This window comes from Larus michahellis, chromosome 4, assembly GCF_964199755.1.
Source record: "Larus michahellis chromosome 4, bLarMic1.1, whole genome shotgun sequence".
Classification (NCBI taxonomy): Eukaryota; Metazoa; Chordata; class Aves; order Charadriiformes; family Laridae; genus Larus; species Larus michahellis.
The window spans coordinates 53,149,908-53,166,471 of record NC_133899.1 but is presented as its reverse complement, the minus strand read 5'-3'; the positions used below and the strand labels follow the sequence as shown (position 1 = coordinate 53,166,471).

General features: G+C 45.2%; 1 protein-coding gene across 6 annotated transcripts in view; it reads left to right on the top strand.

The window, feature by feature from the left end:
- SMOC1 (SPARC related modular calcium binding 1) overlaps window positions 1–16,564 on the top strand; it is a 133,284-nt gene that overhangs the window by 98,569 nt on the left and 18,151 nt on the right. For all 6 annotated transcript variants that reach the window (XM_074584836.1, XM_074584833.1, XM_074584835.1 and 3 more), the window contains exons 8-10: window positions 9,531–9,723; window positions 10,607–10,689; window positions 14,217–14,322. In XM_074584836.1, coding sequence (XP_074440937.1) covers window positions 9,531–9,723; window positions 10,607–10,689; window positions 14,217–14,322 — 382 coding nt within the window. The remainder of the gene's footprint in view (window positions 1–9,530; window positions 9,724–10,606; window positions 10,690–14,216; window positions 14,323–16,564) is intronic.

Below are 16,564 nucleotides of genomic sequence, written 5' to 3'. Positions count from 1 at the left end.
ACTTCCCCAGGGATGGTGACTCAACACTTCCCTGGTCAGCCTGTTCCAATGCTTGATAAATCCTTTCAGTGAAGAAATTTTTCCTAATATCCAATCTTAATCTCCCCTGGTGCAACTTGAGGCCATTTCTGCTCATCCTATCACTTCTTACTTGGAAAGAGAGACCAATGCCCACCTCACTACAACCTCCGTGTATGTTGGCTGTGTTCTATTTACTTTCAAACTGACGTCAACAGACCCGTGAGTTGTGATGTAAGAGTCCTGTGTATATTTTGGGGGTGGGGGGCATGAGTAAAAGCTGCCATCCTCATGCTCCCTTTCTCTTTCGCATTTTGCCAGACCACCAAAATAAGAAAGCAGCCAATGGGAACCACCGACTACATTTTGTGGTGCAGTTCAGTGGTGGCTTAACTGTATGCTTTTCAGGCTGTTGAAATGGTGTCTAAGTAGCTGGAAAGACCTCTTGGTAGAAGGTCCCAAGGGTTGTCTCTGAAGAGTCATGAAAGAAGGCTAGGCAAAGAACCCACCTTCAGAGCCAGGCAAAGAGATGGGAGTATGTTTAAAAGGCAAGGCAGCATTCAATCTCCTGGAACACGTGAGGGAGGAAGATGTGTTAAACTGGCTACCCTCACTCTGGGTGAATGGGATGGCATTTGTCTTGTTTCAGTTGCCTGCGTAAGGCTGCAATTTGGAGAAATCCTACTGGGAAGAAAACTAAACTCAGCTATAATGTCACTCTGTAGTCCTTCCCTTGCCTCTCAACCCAGAGTGTGGAAGAGAGCTACCTCCAGCTCGTGACACCGATGAAGTGGGAGCGATTTTGCTGTCCCATGGCTGATGTCTGAATCCCATATGTTACGTCATTGAACTTCCAAAGCCTGAACATTTTGCCAGAGACAGCTGGCTCAAGCTAAAGGTCCAAGAGTGAGCGCTAACACTCCTGTCAGAGGCAATTCCCTCTGCCTCCTCATAAAGTGCTAAATACTACAGGAAAAAGCTGATCTGTCATTACACGAAAAGACTCATCACACTATAAACCTGTCTCTTCCCCCCACTTTTACTCGCCAGCAGTAGCATAAAAAAAGAATGTTACTGTAGTTAGGAAGACCAGTCTGAAATAGTTTTTAGCTGCCTGTGGCAGTTTTCAAAAGCTTTCTATTTGGTGTCCTATAATTATACACTTACAGTACTGTAAAAATAGTGTGCTCGTATACTCCAGCCAGCAGAGGTAGGCAAGTTCTCCAACAGTCGCTGTGCTAGTTGTTCCAAGCACTATTAAAAACAGGTGTGGAAGTGAAAATAGTTTCCCAGTAATGTTAAGGCTCCAGTGGAAACACCTATGGCTTCTCATTTTATTGAATAGCATTCCTTAGTGTGGAAAGAGTGCAGTGAGAAAGGAGTATAGGGAAAATGAATGAATGTGTTCAAAGACAGGTGGCTTATCTCAAAGCTAGGTATGCCGCAAGCTAACTATGTGAAATGGAAGAGTTAGGGAAGAAAAAACACAGACTCTGGGTAGCTTCCTCTCAAAATCAGAAGGGCGGTGTCTAATGTTGAAAGTTTTTCCACTGTTGAGGAACTGTCCTGATGTAAAGAACTGATGAGGGCTGCATTTTGGTGCCAAACTTTCTCTGCCCAGACTGCAGAAACTGTTGTCATTGTGGAGGTACTGCACAGCTACGGTTGTCATACAGAATATGGAAGCCAGGTGCATTAGGAAGATCAAACCCCAAATGCTGGAATCTTAAAGCAAATCAAATATTTTCAAGATTTTAGGCCGTGTGTGCGAAGAGGTTGCCTCAGTCATCTAGGATCTGCTGGAGCTTCTCAGTCTGCAGGAAGAGAGTGGAAAAGACCTGAAGAGGTCATGTAGTTTTTTTCCTCGCCTTTTTAATTTGGGGTCAGATCCAGTTAACAGCAGCTCTGATGCGTGTAACCTGTTCCTAATGCAGCAACAGGGATCCCACTGCCTCTTCCAATGAGTGAACAGTTAATCACCAGGGCTTTTTTATATCAAACCTAAATCTCCTTTCTCCAAGTAAGCTGACTGCTACTTGAACTACCCATGGGGAAGGGAAAAAAAAAAAAAAAAAGATCTATGACCGTCTCTTTTTATATAACAGCTTTTATGTCTCAGAAGACTGAATGTCATCTGTAGACTAAACAAATGGAATTCTTTCAGCCTTTTCTCATAGATCAAGTTTCCTAGACCTCTGCCTGTTCCCTTTGCTCTCTCCTGCACTCTTGCCAAGTGGTCCACCTCTCCCTCAAAGTGCAGTGCCCAGAGCTGGACACTGGGCTGATTTAAAGGCTCACCAGTCCTTAGTGTCTGTTTCTTACGTGAGGCCTCTGTCACTACATCCCACAGCTAGATTTACCTGTGTTGATTTTTTTTGTCTTTGTTTGCAATGTCATGAAGTGGCAGACTTTTTTGTGGTCTACTGAAGCTCCTGACCATTTTTTTCCAAGTCTTGCTGTCTCACCAGTAGTTTCCTCTCCGTGCACTGGATTTGTCCTTGCTGGTGGTTATTGTTTGTTCTTATAAGTTGCGATTGAAGTGATTTAAAACCATTTATCAAGATGACTTTGAATTCTTTCCTGAATTTCAGTCTGCAAGTTGGACGCTATATTCCATTAGTCAAATCAGTCATTTAATTTGATGCAAGACAAGTCTCATGATCGCTTTCAATACTGAAGAACTGTTTCACAGAGAACTTTTGAGACCTCTCCTCTTGGAGCATGTTTTTCTTAGCCTGCAGTGTTAGCAACTATCTCGTAGTAATTGTATGTAGTCTAAATTTTCCTCATTTGCTTATGAGAGTGATACAACTTATAATATACTCTAATGAACCAGAATTTAGTCAGAGCTCTGTCTAATGCATTATGTATGAACATGCAAACATTGGCAATTTTTTGCCAGGATGATGTACTGTAGCCATAAAAAAAAGTGTTGTTCTCTTTCTACCATCCTTCAGCTGGTCTGGCGCCCTTTAGGAGGGCTAGGACTGTGTGACTGACTGCTTCCAGAGATGGGGATGGTAGAAAGAGCCCAAGCCCTGCCTGAAAGACAGTCGAGTTAGAATTGCAGGGGCAGGTAGCTTTCAACTGGCGGGTTTCAAGATACGCAGGTGTGGAGCTTTATTCCTGTGTAGTCTGGAAACCCTGTGGAGTGCACTCCTTTCCTAGATGGGCAGCACCCAATGCCCACAGATTCTGCAAAGTGAGCGCAAGTTGTGCACCAAAAAGTCCCTCAGCAAGTTCACTCTTAATTCTCAAGACAATGCTTCCTTCAGCCATTCCTCCTTATTTCAAGATAAAGGGTAGGGATTGAATAGACTTCTCATCATTGAATAGGCAGGAGTGCAGTGCAGCTTTATCACTTTGAGCAGAAGGAAAATGGCAGGGGAAGGATGTGTTCCTGGATAGCTGAAGTTTAATGAGCCACTTGGAACAATGCATTTTTTAAAATTATAAGATACCTGTTAAACCTTTGCATTGTACTTGTGCAGCACTGGAACATGTAGTAACCTCTGTTTCCTCTGTAGCCTATGCCTTGAGAAATGAAATTGAGTGAGTACCAAGGTAAAGCAAGGACTGGTCAACTGGTACAGAGTTGGGAGCACCTGCAAGGTTTGTTTTTCTCTTTACCTTTATATTAGCCAGAGTACCCTGGAAGGACCACGGTCCCAGACAGAACAGGGTGGAGTGGGTAGCGGTGCTGATGACTAACAGAGGTGCGGAGAGATTTATGCTATCCCCATGAGCCATATTTGCTCAGCTGTTATTGTGCTCCTAATAAACACAGAAGGGGTTGTTTCTCTCCCTCCACCCACAGCCCTGCTCAGGGGACAGGCAGCTAGTGCCTATTCACCGTGTTGCTCTGCTAGTCCTGCCAGCCCCTGCGCATGTGCATACCCAAGGCTTTTCAAAGTTTCTTTCCCTTCCGAGGCAGAAGGGATACAGATTTGAGCTGCTGATACAACCTGTGCTGAACTTTCTCTGTGGAATGAGGCTGTGCATTCTTCCCGTGGCTTCTGTAAGTTCCGTTCTGGGTTGAGGCACCTGTTCTCCCAGAGCGGACCTGGGTCCTATTCATATTAGAGCTCCCTTTTATGCAATGGAAAAGTACCTTTAAGCTGGTGTACAAGCTATGATAAAATAACCAGTTCAAGGCTCCTCTTCTCTGCCACAGTAGTGTAAAGACAGGCTAAATAAAAATGAGAAATCAAGCCTATTTGAATTAAGCTTTTCTGGGAGACAGGCAAACACTTGCTCTCACTGAGAGGAAAACTGAGGTACAAAGACACAGTCCTCACTTTTGGGTTGGCACAGGATGTCAATAGGAAGTTGGCACTAGATATCCATACTGCTGCCATTTGTTCTGTGCTGCACTAGTTCCTCACAGAGGGTAAAGCTGGGAGTTGAACAGAAAAAATTTGGGAGAGGCACGTGTTTGATTTTTTTGAAATGGTATTTTGAAGTCAGATCCCTGTTGCAGCATTAACAATGGGGACTGGTCAAGAATCCTTCAGTAAAAGATCTTTTCCTCCCCTTCTGATGAATGCTTGTTCATTAAAACTGAAGGTTTTTGTGGGAACTTCATGGGAAAACCTTCCCTGCTCCAGACAGAATTCCTGGACAAAAGAAATGAGAGAGGGAAAGAGAAGGAAATCTGCCCTGCCTGGCATAGCCTGTTTCTCTGGGATTAGGCTATTCACGTAGGCCCATTGGGGCTGGGCAGAAACACAGAGGGAGGTTAGACCCTCTCTTTTGCCTCATTTAGAAGAAGGATTCCTGTCTCTCAAGGGTGTAGGGATCTCTCCAGGGTGGTTGGTTTTGGTGTCATAGTCTCCCTCTTTTAATAAGAAAAAAATTGGATGCAGAAGAACAATATTCAAAAAATGATCCGCTGTGGTTGGATGGCAGATCTTCCTTATGCCCTACCCTAATGATCCGCAGCATCCTCTCAGCCCCGGTGATTGATGCTTGGTTCTTTGGCTCTGATAGCAATGAGAGTTGTTCTGTGTCGGGAGAGCAGCTGGGGGAGGCTGCCTCGTCCCCAGAGCAGCACGTTGGCTGCATCTGGCCCTGCAAGCTGAGCATGAGAACTGTTAAGCACAAGTCTTTAGTTAGATGCTGCGAGACACCCGCTCTTCTCAACTTTATAAGGTAAACAAACACCCCATCTCTTTAATAACCATCTAGTTTATTAGTCAGTCAGATGAATCCCTTACCTCATTCATCATTTTTATTTTTATTGTGCAGGCACTAGATGTATGTTTGAATGCGTGTACTTAGGGGACCAGGAATGAGAGACCTTTTTATGAATCTGACCATGTATTTCTCAGAAGGCCATTACTAGGTGAAAATTGTTGCATAAATAACGTACAACTTCAGATGTCCAAGCCCTGTTTTCCTGCAATAGCTCATGGCTTCAGAGACACTACTTTTAAAAATGTTTTAAGGAGTGTTAGAAGCAGTCAAGAGTAAGAAGGAACAGTTAGCATTTTAGAGCTGAGCAGTTAAGGTAAAAGGGGTATTTCTGCCAGCGATTCTGTCCTTCGCGTGTGTGTATGCATTCCCTATTGGTTTTTTGCTGTCATTGGATTTGTAGTCTAAATTTGCTGTCTCCCAAAGGTTTTGCTCCCCAGCAACATCAAGTTGGCAAGTGTTACTCAGCTTCTTTGCTGGTGGTTGTCTTCAGTCAAAGCAGAGATGGCAGAAAACAGGGGAATGTGACAGTGCCTTTAAAAAAAAAAAAAAGAAAAAAAAAAGAATGTAATATTACTGTTGGTCCTGGGAAGGCTGTTTGTGTCCCACTGATTTGCTTTCTTAAATGTTCTTCTCTCTCTAAATGTTTAATATAGGGAAAGAAAGAAAACCTTTTTTCTTTATCTTTCTGTGCCTGTGACCCCCATTAGCTCAAATAGGGAATAGGCTTTTAAGTACCCTGCACATATAATAAAAATATGCTTCTTTCTAAGATGACAGCTTAATTTCATAGCTGGCACTAAACCTTCCAGCTTGGCCATAGGCTTTCACTGTCCTCCATAAACCTGGCTTTGGCAACAACAGCAGTCAGTTTCCAGTAAGCAGTCTGACTGGAACAGGCTGACTTCAGTGTCCTGGAGCTGGGATAGCATTTGATGGTCCCTTCGTTACCCACGAGACTGTCTTTCGGGGTGCCAGTGTATGCAGTTCATGCCAAGTCCCATACTAGGGAAGCTGATGGTATGGATTTCCCAGCTGATTTTGCCGACTGTTGAAATACACCCCAACTATTAATATTCGTGTTTATTTTTTAAGGGAATTAAGCGCTGTTAGAGTGGTAGCCTGGAAGAAAGAGCCTCTCCAGGGGCTAGTACTAGTTAATACTTTTTTCTGCTTAGTAGACAGATGTCACTGAAGGAACTTTCCACAAGGCCGCTGTCAGAACCTCCATTTTTGTGTCAATGGGTTTGCCGTTTTGATCCCCTCCAGCTCAGGGAAAGTACGGTGGATCTGGAAAGGGTTCAGAGAAAGAACTGGATCAGCTGGGACTTTTCAGCATGTAAAAGAGATGTAGGAATCTGTAAAGCAGTGAGAGGCAGGGAGGGGGACTGCAAACTGTTCACTGCTTCATCCTCCAGAAGAGCTAGGGTCAACAAACAAAACTAGTTGGAGCCAGGTTTAGATCAACCCAAAGGATGTGCTGTGTTCCATATGTAACGCAGCGAGTCACAGAACTAGCTGCAGGATGTCATAGTCAATAAAAGTTTATAAACGGAGACACGACAAACTGGTGGAAAGGAAAAACCACTGCTACTCACTAAATACAAACTCCATGTCTGTCTCTGCAAGTTTCTGATCCACAACTGGTTGAGAGATGAAATACAAGTGGGAAAGAAGTATATGCTTGTCCTGTTCCTCTCTTGTCCTCTAAGCTTCTGCTTTTGACCATGGCTGGAGGTGAAACCAACACATTGGGCCTTTGGTTTGCCCCGGTATGTCTGGTTTATATTCTCCAGGATGTAATGGAATAGATAAGACTTCCATAGTGGCTACTTCTAGGTGCATGCTAGAAATGAGAAAAAATCTGATCTCCCTGCTATTTCGGTTGTACTGCTATCATTGCTAATGACGGACCATTGAATACTGGTGACAATGGCAGATTTTGAATCACTACTTCTATTTGATGTCAACTGAAAAAACCCTGGAAGATTTGTTTCACTCAGCCTTTAAACACCCTTCAAACAGGAGTGACTACCAATTAGTTCTGTATTCTGATGGTAAATGCTGTGACTATTCAATTCTCACAAACTTCTGTTTATTTGTGCAGATAATTTTTTGCCATTTTTTATGGCAAAGTACAAATGTGTGTGTAAGTATGTACATTTACTCTGTGTAATTTGCATACCTAACTGCAAATGGATGTAAAATAAAATACTAACTCATTAAAAGACATTTATTCTTTCCTTTTTTTCTTGATTTCAATAAAAGTGGCATATTTCTTGTTCTGAGACACAAAAAAAACCCCACTCTATTTTTTTTGGAGTCATTTTAGTGATAGTTTTGCAATACTCAAAGGACTTGAGAGTTGTTGGTATGACTTTGTGCACTCAGGAAGCTTTGGGGATTTCGATAGAAAAATTTCTGGAATGAAATTCTCTTCAGCAGAGGTTGTTGGTTTTTTTTTTCTTTTGCTTATTATGTAAAATGATGGTAGGGAATTCTGCCCCAGGTTTTGCTTCCCCGAGCTGCATTGAATGATCCTCCTCACCTGAGGGCCAAGGTGTGAATTGCTGTTGGCAAACCATGGGCAAGCGGGGGCCCCTCATGATGTAAGTGGTTTGTTAAGGAGCCTGCAGACCTCTCGCTCAATGACTTCTCTGTCCACGTACAGCTTGGGAACAGCCACGGGGCCTTTTTTTTTCAGATGTGAAATCTGTCAGCAAAGTGAAGTCAGCTTAAATATCAGCTGAGGCTTGAGCTCCCTTTCAGTTTTTGTTGACTTTATCCCCTCCTGCTCCTTCCTGATCAAGTTTCTCTCTGCTTGGGTCAGACTTGCCGACACTTAAAAGTTTTTATTCTGTGTTTCAGTTGTGTGAATTTGTGTGTGGCAAAGTTCAGGTGCCCTTCGCATTCCCAGTCTCGACAATGGTCTGAAATACTGAGGAGAGGGAGACTATTCTGGGTCTTTACTCTTTAGCTGCTACAGTTCAGTTAGAAACTAGTAAAAGTGCTTCTGGTACGCAAAGCATGCTGTACTCAGGTGATGCTGTGCAGATCTGCTGGAGTTTTTTTGTATCGTATCTGCTGCTACCAAGCTGAGAAATTCTAGTTGTGAATCAGCATCCTTTCTGTTCCCCAAATACAGAACAAAAGTTACTCTCTGCACCAGAATTTATCACCAAAATATAAGGCATAACTGATGGGGTACAGACAGGCCAGCAAGATACAAGGGAACAGTGAGCATGTGTTAGTTGTGTGCTGAGCCTGTCCTGGGGGCAGGATGCTAAGGTCATGCCATGTAAGCTGGCTGACGATGCAAACATCTGCAGGTTTGGGATGAACCTGTGGTGTCACTGCCTGTCAGTGTAGAAGCATTTTATGCATTGAAAGCTTGAGGGGATTCTTGGCTGTGGAAAGCAGCCTGGTGCTTCTCCATGCATCCCTCACTCTTCTGCAGACGGTGGTTGAAGAACCGGCATTAGGGCTGCCGGTGCCAGGCTGGCTGCAGAAGCCACTTTTGGGCTTCTTTCTGTTCTTTGGTATGTGCTGTCTGTTCTCTGGTTAACAATGTCTTTGGAAAGAACCTTTTCCATGTAATAAGCTATTAAGGGACAGAGTCCTACCTACCCCTTGGTAGGAAGCAATGTTGGGTGTCCTTTGTTTTCCAGGTGAGGACCACGGTGGAGTGTGCTGGAAAGGTGATGGCAGCATGGGTAGAATGGGATATCCCATTCTGTTCCCTGCTGAGGTGTGTGCAGGTGCTCTCTGCACTGGACGAGGTGGCATTAAAACATAACCTTCTGCTTCTCTTGGGGTCATGCTGGAGAGATACTATTGAGAGGGAAGAGTGTGTTGCAGTCTGGAGAAATAGACGGCGGGGGTTTTGCAGGGTGTTTGCTTGCTTTGTTTAACTGGAAAATACAAGTCACAATTTAGGATCTCTCAGTATGTGAAAACGTCATCTGGGAAATGCTTACCCCATGGCTGCAGTAATAGTGAATTATTGTTATCTGATAGCTCTGTTCCAAAACCCAGGTGAATGGGAACAGTTTTTCTTGCTGTTCCTGGCTTGCTGGGCACTTGGCAGTCAATGTCTATAATCCATAATCTTGTTGTGTCACAGCTAAATGTAGGAGGAAGCTCTCAACCAAGAAGTCCTTGAGTTTTTAGGGATGTAGATACAGTAATGTTTGCTGAGAAGAAAACAGACACAAAGGTCTCCTAATGTGAAGGATACTCATATCCTGCTGAGCTGAGAAAGGTGATATTGATTTGACTTTTTTTTCTACACCCCTTCCAACTTCCCTCCCGTCTTCCAGAGAAAGTTCACTCCTGCGACCAGGAAAGGCAGAGCGCCCTGGAGGAGGCCAGGCAGAACCCCCGCGAGGGTATCGTCATCCCCGAGTGTGCTCCCGGAGGGCTCTACAAACCAGTGCAATGTCACCAGTCGACTGGGTACTGCTGGTGTGTCCTGGTGGACACGGGACGCCCCCTGCCTGGTACTTCCACTCGGTGAGAGCTTACCTGGAGAAAATGAGATATAAAAATATACTGTTGCTATATCAGATAAGTTCCTACTTCTAGAGCAGTCTGCTCTATACTACCTTCATTAGAGCTAGCGAATGCTGTATGTGATGTTCCCTACTGAATGTTACTATGCATTTCCTTCTCTGTAGGAGTTGGTGCATCGTTACCACTGCCCTTACTTTCCTCTGTGTTGAGTATTCATGCAAAGTAGCCTTTTTTTCCTCTAGCTTGCAGCTTTTGGGTGGTAGCAGTAACCAGGGCTTTGCTCAAGGGTATAGATCAGGGGTGTGAACAGTGAAAAGACACGTGTCTTTGTTGCATTATCCTCTGCTTTACGTTTCCATGCTGCAGCAACTTGACCAATACACATTTAGAAGACTGCTTGGTTGTGCATTGAGAGATTTTTAAGTCAGTGATAGATTTTTCTTTAAGTTAGTCTGTATCTTAAAACTACCTAGGGAATGTTTTCTAACTTGGGGTTTGGAAACAAATTGTGGGTGCAGCAAGTTATAAAAACAAGCCAGTAGGAGCTGGGACCTAAACACTGATAGATACAGTGATTCTGCAGAGCGTGGACAGCTTTGGAAAAAAAGTTCAGCCTGTGCCCACAAGAGTTGGAAGAGGGGCTTGTGCTGTTCGTGGGTTTGGATTGGTGGTAGCTGGCACTGGACTTCAGAGTGCGCTCTTCCTTCTCTCTCCGCTGCTGCTGCTGACTGTCTATAAGCAGACAGCTGCTTGAGAATAACATTTATTCTGCAGGTTATTGGTTTCCCCTACAGTAAGCAGATAAGACACAAGCCCTTTGCAACCATCTGATGACGCTAAAGCTATATCACATAGTTTAGCATCTGCTGTTCTCCTTTTTCAGCTATGAGACCCCAGTGTGTGAAAGCGATGCCAGATCGAAGAGCACAGAGATCGATGATCCATTCAAGGACAGAGAACTTCCAGGTCAGCGAGGAACAAGATCTTGTCTCTGCCTTCTTCCTTTTCTTACCTTGGGACTCTTAAGAGGCCAAGAATATTGTTGAGGAGATGGGGGATTTCCCTCACTGTGCATGTTTTACCATGGGTTTTATTTGTTATTTTGGATCACCTCCAGTTGCAGCAGTGAACTGGAAAGGGCTGGGAGTGTCGGGATCAGAATTTTCAGGAAAGAAACCTGGATTCCCAGAGGTCCCCTGGGAAAAGAACGGACTCAGCATTGAACGTTCTTCTTCAAAGCCTGGCCAGGAGAGGATCCTTTCCATTTAGCAGAGCTTTACAGCAACTTGGTGTCCCCTTAGCAAGGAAAGAGGACACAGGTGGCAGATGTCAGTGGACCAACTGGCTCTCTGACACTGCACGGACCAGGCAGGGCAGCATTCCTGGTGCACTAAGGTCCCTTAACTAGTGCTGGTTTCTTATTTAGCTGAACTTTATCCCTCATTTTATGCCTAGGACCCACTTTATCTCCCATTACTGCTTGTTTTATATTCTGCTTTCCCCCCCTTAACAGAGTAACAAGCCATAATTTACTGTGTGCCTAACTTGTTTCTGCTAGGAAGATGTGCTGGGCATAGGTGTCTGTGCAGTTCTTAAAAATGCGTTCCTACCTGCCTGGGGGCCTTCACTGACAGGTCAGCCATTGCTCTCCTGGGTGAGGGCTGACTGCTTGAAAACAGAGGCTACACTGGGTCCCTCACGGTCCCTTGGTAGAGACCAAGAACTCTGCAGAAAGAGCTGGTAGCTCTGGATCCACCATTTTCTCCTGGCCTTTTCTAGGGCTAGCATAAAGTGAGTTGTCCCTGAGCAAGTTAGCAAAGGAAATGAGATTTGTTCCAGATTTGCCTTTTGTGTCTCCTAATTCTCATCCTGCTGGCTCCTGACCTTGGGCCCTGTAGCTTTCTGCTTAGCAGCTCGGGCTGCAGTGGGGCTCTTTTCTATGCAGCTCCTCATTTTCACAAGTGATGTGGATATTTCCTATTTGTCTCCCTCTCACATTGGGATGAAATTGGCCAATTGGTTCAAGTATTACTTTGGAGGGTAGGAGGAGGGAAAAACCAGCTAAATGATTGCATTAAGACTCATTTCCTCAGGAAATCACGCTAAAATAGAATAACCTTATTTTCCTTTCTTCCCCATCCCCTTCTCCCCTTGCTTTACTGCCTCTCCCTGCATTTCCACCCTGCTTCTCCAGAACTCCTCTCTGAAAATCCTTTGATCTTGGGCTTTTTCTTTGAGATTTCTGGTTTCTCAGGAAGACAGAATGGTTTCGTTTCCCTTCTCCCTCCCCTTCTGCACTGCAGCGGCAGCTGGACAAGGGGATAGGAACTGCTTGACAGAGAAGAGGACGCACAGTGCTGTGTACCTTAGTGGTCTGGTCCCAGCATCAGACTCCATGAGAGCTCCCCTCTCAGCTCAAGCCACTCTTCTGTGCCTGAGTAAACTTCCAGCTCTGTGGTTGGCTGCATTGGTTGGCATGATGGTTCCTGTCACTGAGAATAGCCTTGTCTATGGAGAGACTAGGAGATGGAGGATCTGATCCTGGTTTGTCTGCCTGAGAGATGCTGTGCTGCATGATCTTTTGATGCAGACCTGAGGTTTGTTTGATTAGCTGCTCTTGGATGCAAGAATTCACTGGTGAGCCCAGAACTGCAGGGAGTGAGAGAGGATATTTCTTTTTGCTTTCTTCCCCTCTTGTTTCTTAGCAGAACTGAATTTTAAGAAAAACCGCTGCTTTAATTTGAGTCTGATCATTCCATTTGCACTCAGTTGTGTAAGGGGGACCCCATACCTTATTCCTCTTCTAGAGGTTCTCCCATTCTTCAGACTCCCAGTGCTGCAGGCAGTGTGCACCTTGGCCTGTGTGAAGAGACCCTGCAGAGGACAAGGTTGGGGAGACTTAAGTCCAGATCCTTGCACACCTACACATACCCTCTTCACAAGCTGTGTCATGGCTGTGGCCGAAAGAAAGAAAGAAAGAAGGAAGGAAAGTGTTGCTTGCACATAGCAAATGGCACGCTGCTAATTCCTGCAGACGGTGAGATGCTGAGGCCCCAGGGAGATGACTTCTAGCAAACGGGTTTTCAACCTTCTCATTACTGCAACAAAAAGCTCCTTTAAGTGAGTGGTCTACTCTGGCTGCCATAGCAGCTTACCCATTACAATGCTGACATTTTCTGGACCATGTGCCAAACGAGTGCTGAGGGGTGTGCGTGTGTGTAATGCACATAGTATGGAGACAGGCGAGGGACTGTTGGTTAGCTATTGCAGAGAACAGAGCCTGTAATACTGCAAAGGAGGGAATTTTTTCAGATCAATTTGCAAGCTGCTTTCAGCTGTCGAGGGATTACAGTAAGTTTCTGGTGCTCTGTTTGGGGTACACATGCTTCTCTGCTTGTCCGAGAAAAGCAGAAAGTGTTGACACTGCTATATGTTGCTGGGGCGGGCTGTTTTCTGATGTCGTCTGCCTTAATCAGCTTACTGATTTGTAGTGCATGGTGGTTTGGAGAAAGAGAAGAGGTGAGGGATGTGGTGATGGCTTTTCTGTCACATCAAAAGAAGGTAATAGGATGGGGGGTGACGAGTTTTGGACAATAGCTTTGGAGGTGGTGGGTTGAAGTTAAGTATGTTCACTTCTTGGTAGGCTAGAGCAGTTGTTAGATTATTAATATGGTAGTAAATGAAGCATGCTTTTGCTCCTTTAAGAAACAAGGAAATGGCATAGATTGCCTCATAAAGGTGAGGAGATGGAGAATTTCGTCTCAGCTGTGTCATAACAGGCTGGCACTGTTAGGGGTAGGAGGCCCTGTCAGTCTGCGGTTATGGTGGTGGGGAACTAGACAGCCTCAGCACTAAGTAATGGAAATGGTTACCAAGCTCGTCTTCAGCCCACTTTGTCCTCCTTAAGCCAGGAGTGACTGGGGGTGATTACCACGTGTTGACTTTGATGTATTTCCCATGCAGTGTGATCATGCAAAGAACTGAATTATTGTGGTAGCTGCTGGCAGGCAATGCTCTCTGTGCCTGAAGAGGAGAGTGCAAGCAGCAGTCCTCGCTTTGGCCCGTGCTTTGGGAAGCTTTAAGCTGTCAGTTAGGCGCTCAGAACAGCCATGTTTACAGAGGAAGATGACCCAGGAGGTAATGAGTTGTTTTGCAAACTTCTCTGCAAGTGTCACCATGGGAACTCCCTTCTGCCAGGCGCTTCCAGCACATCCCTGTGGTTATTCTGGTAGAGAACTGGGAGAGGCCATAAAGCTAACCACACGGTCTTCCTGCCAGATATTGTTGGTGACCCTGTGTGTGCCTGGATAAAAGCTGCAGGACAAATTACCACGCAGAGAAACCCACTGAGGGATTCTTCTGCCTTTCCTTAGGGACTGTGATGATGGCTGCCATATTACAAACAAAGGAGGTTCTGGCTGATCCTTGCTGAACTGGGGTAGGAGACAAATCCTGTGTGTTATTGCATTAAACCTCCTCTTTTCTTTCTGCAGGCTGCCCAGAAGGGAAGAAAGTTGAATTTATTACAAGCTTACTTGATGCTCTGACTACGGACATGGTACAGGCTATTAACTCAGCAGCCCCTACTGGGGGTGGGAGGTGAGTCCAGGGAGCACTGGCGCTGAATGCCACCAAGGTAGCTGCAGGGCTCTGGGTGCCTCTGAGGTGGGGGTGGGAGGGAAAGGTGTTGCTCTGCACTGGTTTGGGTTCCTCTGGGTTGCTGGGAGAGGAGCTGAGGCTGCATCTTCAGATGCTGCTTGGTCCTGTCATCCTAGCCCTGCCTCCTCCCGCCCCTCCTCCCTGGCAGCTGCTCCACCATAAAGGTTAGTATAGCCCATTTGAAGTGTGAAATGAGAGCTCAGTGGGAGGAAGTGGCTTGTTCTTTTGTCCCCCGGTGCATGAAAAGACCTAATAAAATGCAAATGGATTGAAGGAGACCGTGTGGCCTAGTGGCTACCACAGGGAGTGAAGAATGCGAACCAAATTCTTGGCAGTACCAGTGCTGTGGTTTTGCTGTGGAGCTGGAGCCAGCCTGCCGATGATGAGAGGAGCTGTTTTTCATGGCCCTTCCCTCTGACCAGCTGCCTGCTCATCCCTCTTGGAAGGAGCAGCAGGTCAGGCCTGTTGAAGAGGTGGGCAGAAGTCTGCGTTTCTGGGGAACTGGAGAAAAGCTGAGGTCTTGTCTCCCCCTTCTGCTTGGTAACAGCAAATCCCCTTAGCACAGCAGCTGCGATGCTGTGGCAGGACAGGCCATTGAGAACGGACTGTGATGGATTTAAAAGAAGTGCTATATTGCCTTGGCTATGCAAGGCTTCTATGATTCTGGATTCCCCTGACTTTAAAGGCAGTCAGTGCTAGTTTAGCACGGACAGATGCCACAGCAACTAATGGGCGTTCATAGGGGTGTAGAGATGAAGGAGGTACCTCTGTACATGTGTTACTTCTGTGGGTATTGCTCCAGCGTATTGAGAGTAATGTTGATCCCCTGCTTTCCTCTTTCAAAATGCGGAAGGAAGCAGTGCCATCTTTAACTACTCAGGACAAAAAACTTCTTGGGTGGCACCTCTGTTCCTCTTGGTTTCAGTATGGATTGCCTCTGAACCCATATGGTTTTAACTTCGCATTTGGACCTTACAAATCAGGCCAGTGGCTGAGTGCCTGCACACTGAATATTCTGTAACCCATCGAATTAGCAGTATACGCCTAGCATGTCTGTATTCATATAAACAGGATGAAAAATGCCCCAAGGATGGGAAATAAGTTCAGCTCTCCCAGCTATAAGCATTCCAGTGTCAATTCTGTGTAATTTGCATGGTTCAAATGCAGTGGGTAGGGGTGGTGGGAAGCCCTGGAGAGTATTTGATATTAATTTGGCATCTTTGGCATTGGGACTGAAACCCAGCCAATGTAATCATGAGTCTTAAAATAAAGCTTAATATAAACCAATATCGTAGAGACCAGAGATGTATGCCCCCACTGCACTTCTATAAACCAGCAGGCTTGCTTCCTAATGTTCCCCAAGCTTTGTGTATTTCTCCGCTTTCAATAGAAGCCTTTCTGGTAGAATTTTTCACTGCCCAGCTCTTCACACAGTCGTCATGTTGATTTATTTTCAGCTGTAGTGTCAGCAGCCCAGTTGCAAGGGGAAAAAGAAATCTTTTAGCAGGCTGTCCTTTGTGAGGCGAAAGACTGCTACCACCCAAATACTCTGCCTGCCCGCAGCCATGATTAAATTCAGGAAACTGCTCTGGCATAAACTTCCATGTGCATCAGCCAGGCTAAGCGCATACCCTAAAGAACATGCGTCAAGTTTTTCCATCCCACCATGCCATGATGAGACCATTTATTTTGCAAAAAAAGGCATTTCAAGGAATTTTTGGTACTTACATAAAAATTTAATCAGTACAGCTTTCATTTCATATGAGTTTGCAGAGTTGGGAAGCTGTCTCTGCAATAAGTCCTGCTTTCCAAGTCTTCCAAGGGGAGGAATGTCCCCAGTCCTCCCTTCAGGAGTATCTGAAATTGTCTGGGTGACCTAACTTTGGCACTGGAAATGAAAGCTCTTTTCCAAGATGAAGGGATATTTTACCTATAGGGTTAATCGTAGTGCTTATTCATTTCCAGACATAACAACTAACAAAATACTGGATTTATGACAGTGCTTATCCTGTATCTCCTTGGCCCAGGTTTGCTGAGAAGGTCATGTTGAAAAGAAAAGCTGGAGATCTGGCTATTTGATTTTTCTTAATGTCAGTCATGTCAGTTTTAATATCTTAATGTCAGTTTTCTTATTGGTGAGGCAAGCAGGCTCTTCTCCGTCTTTGCCATAATGATGGCAGAA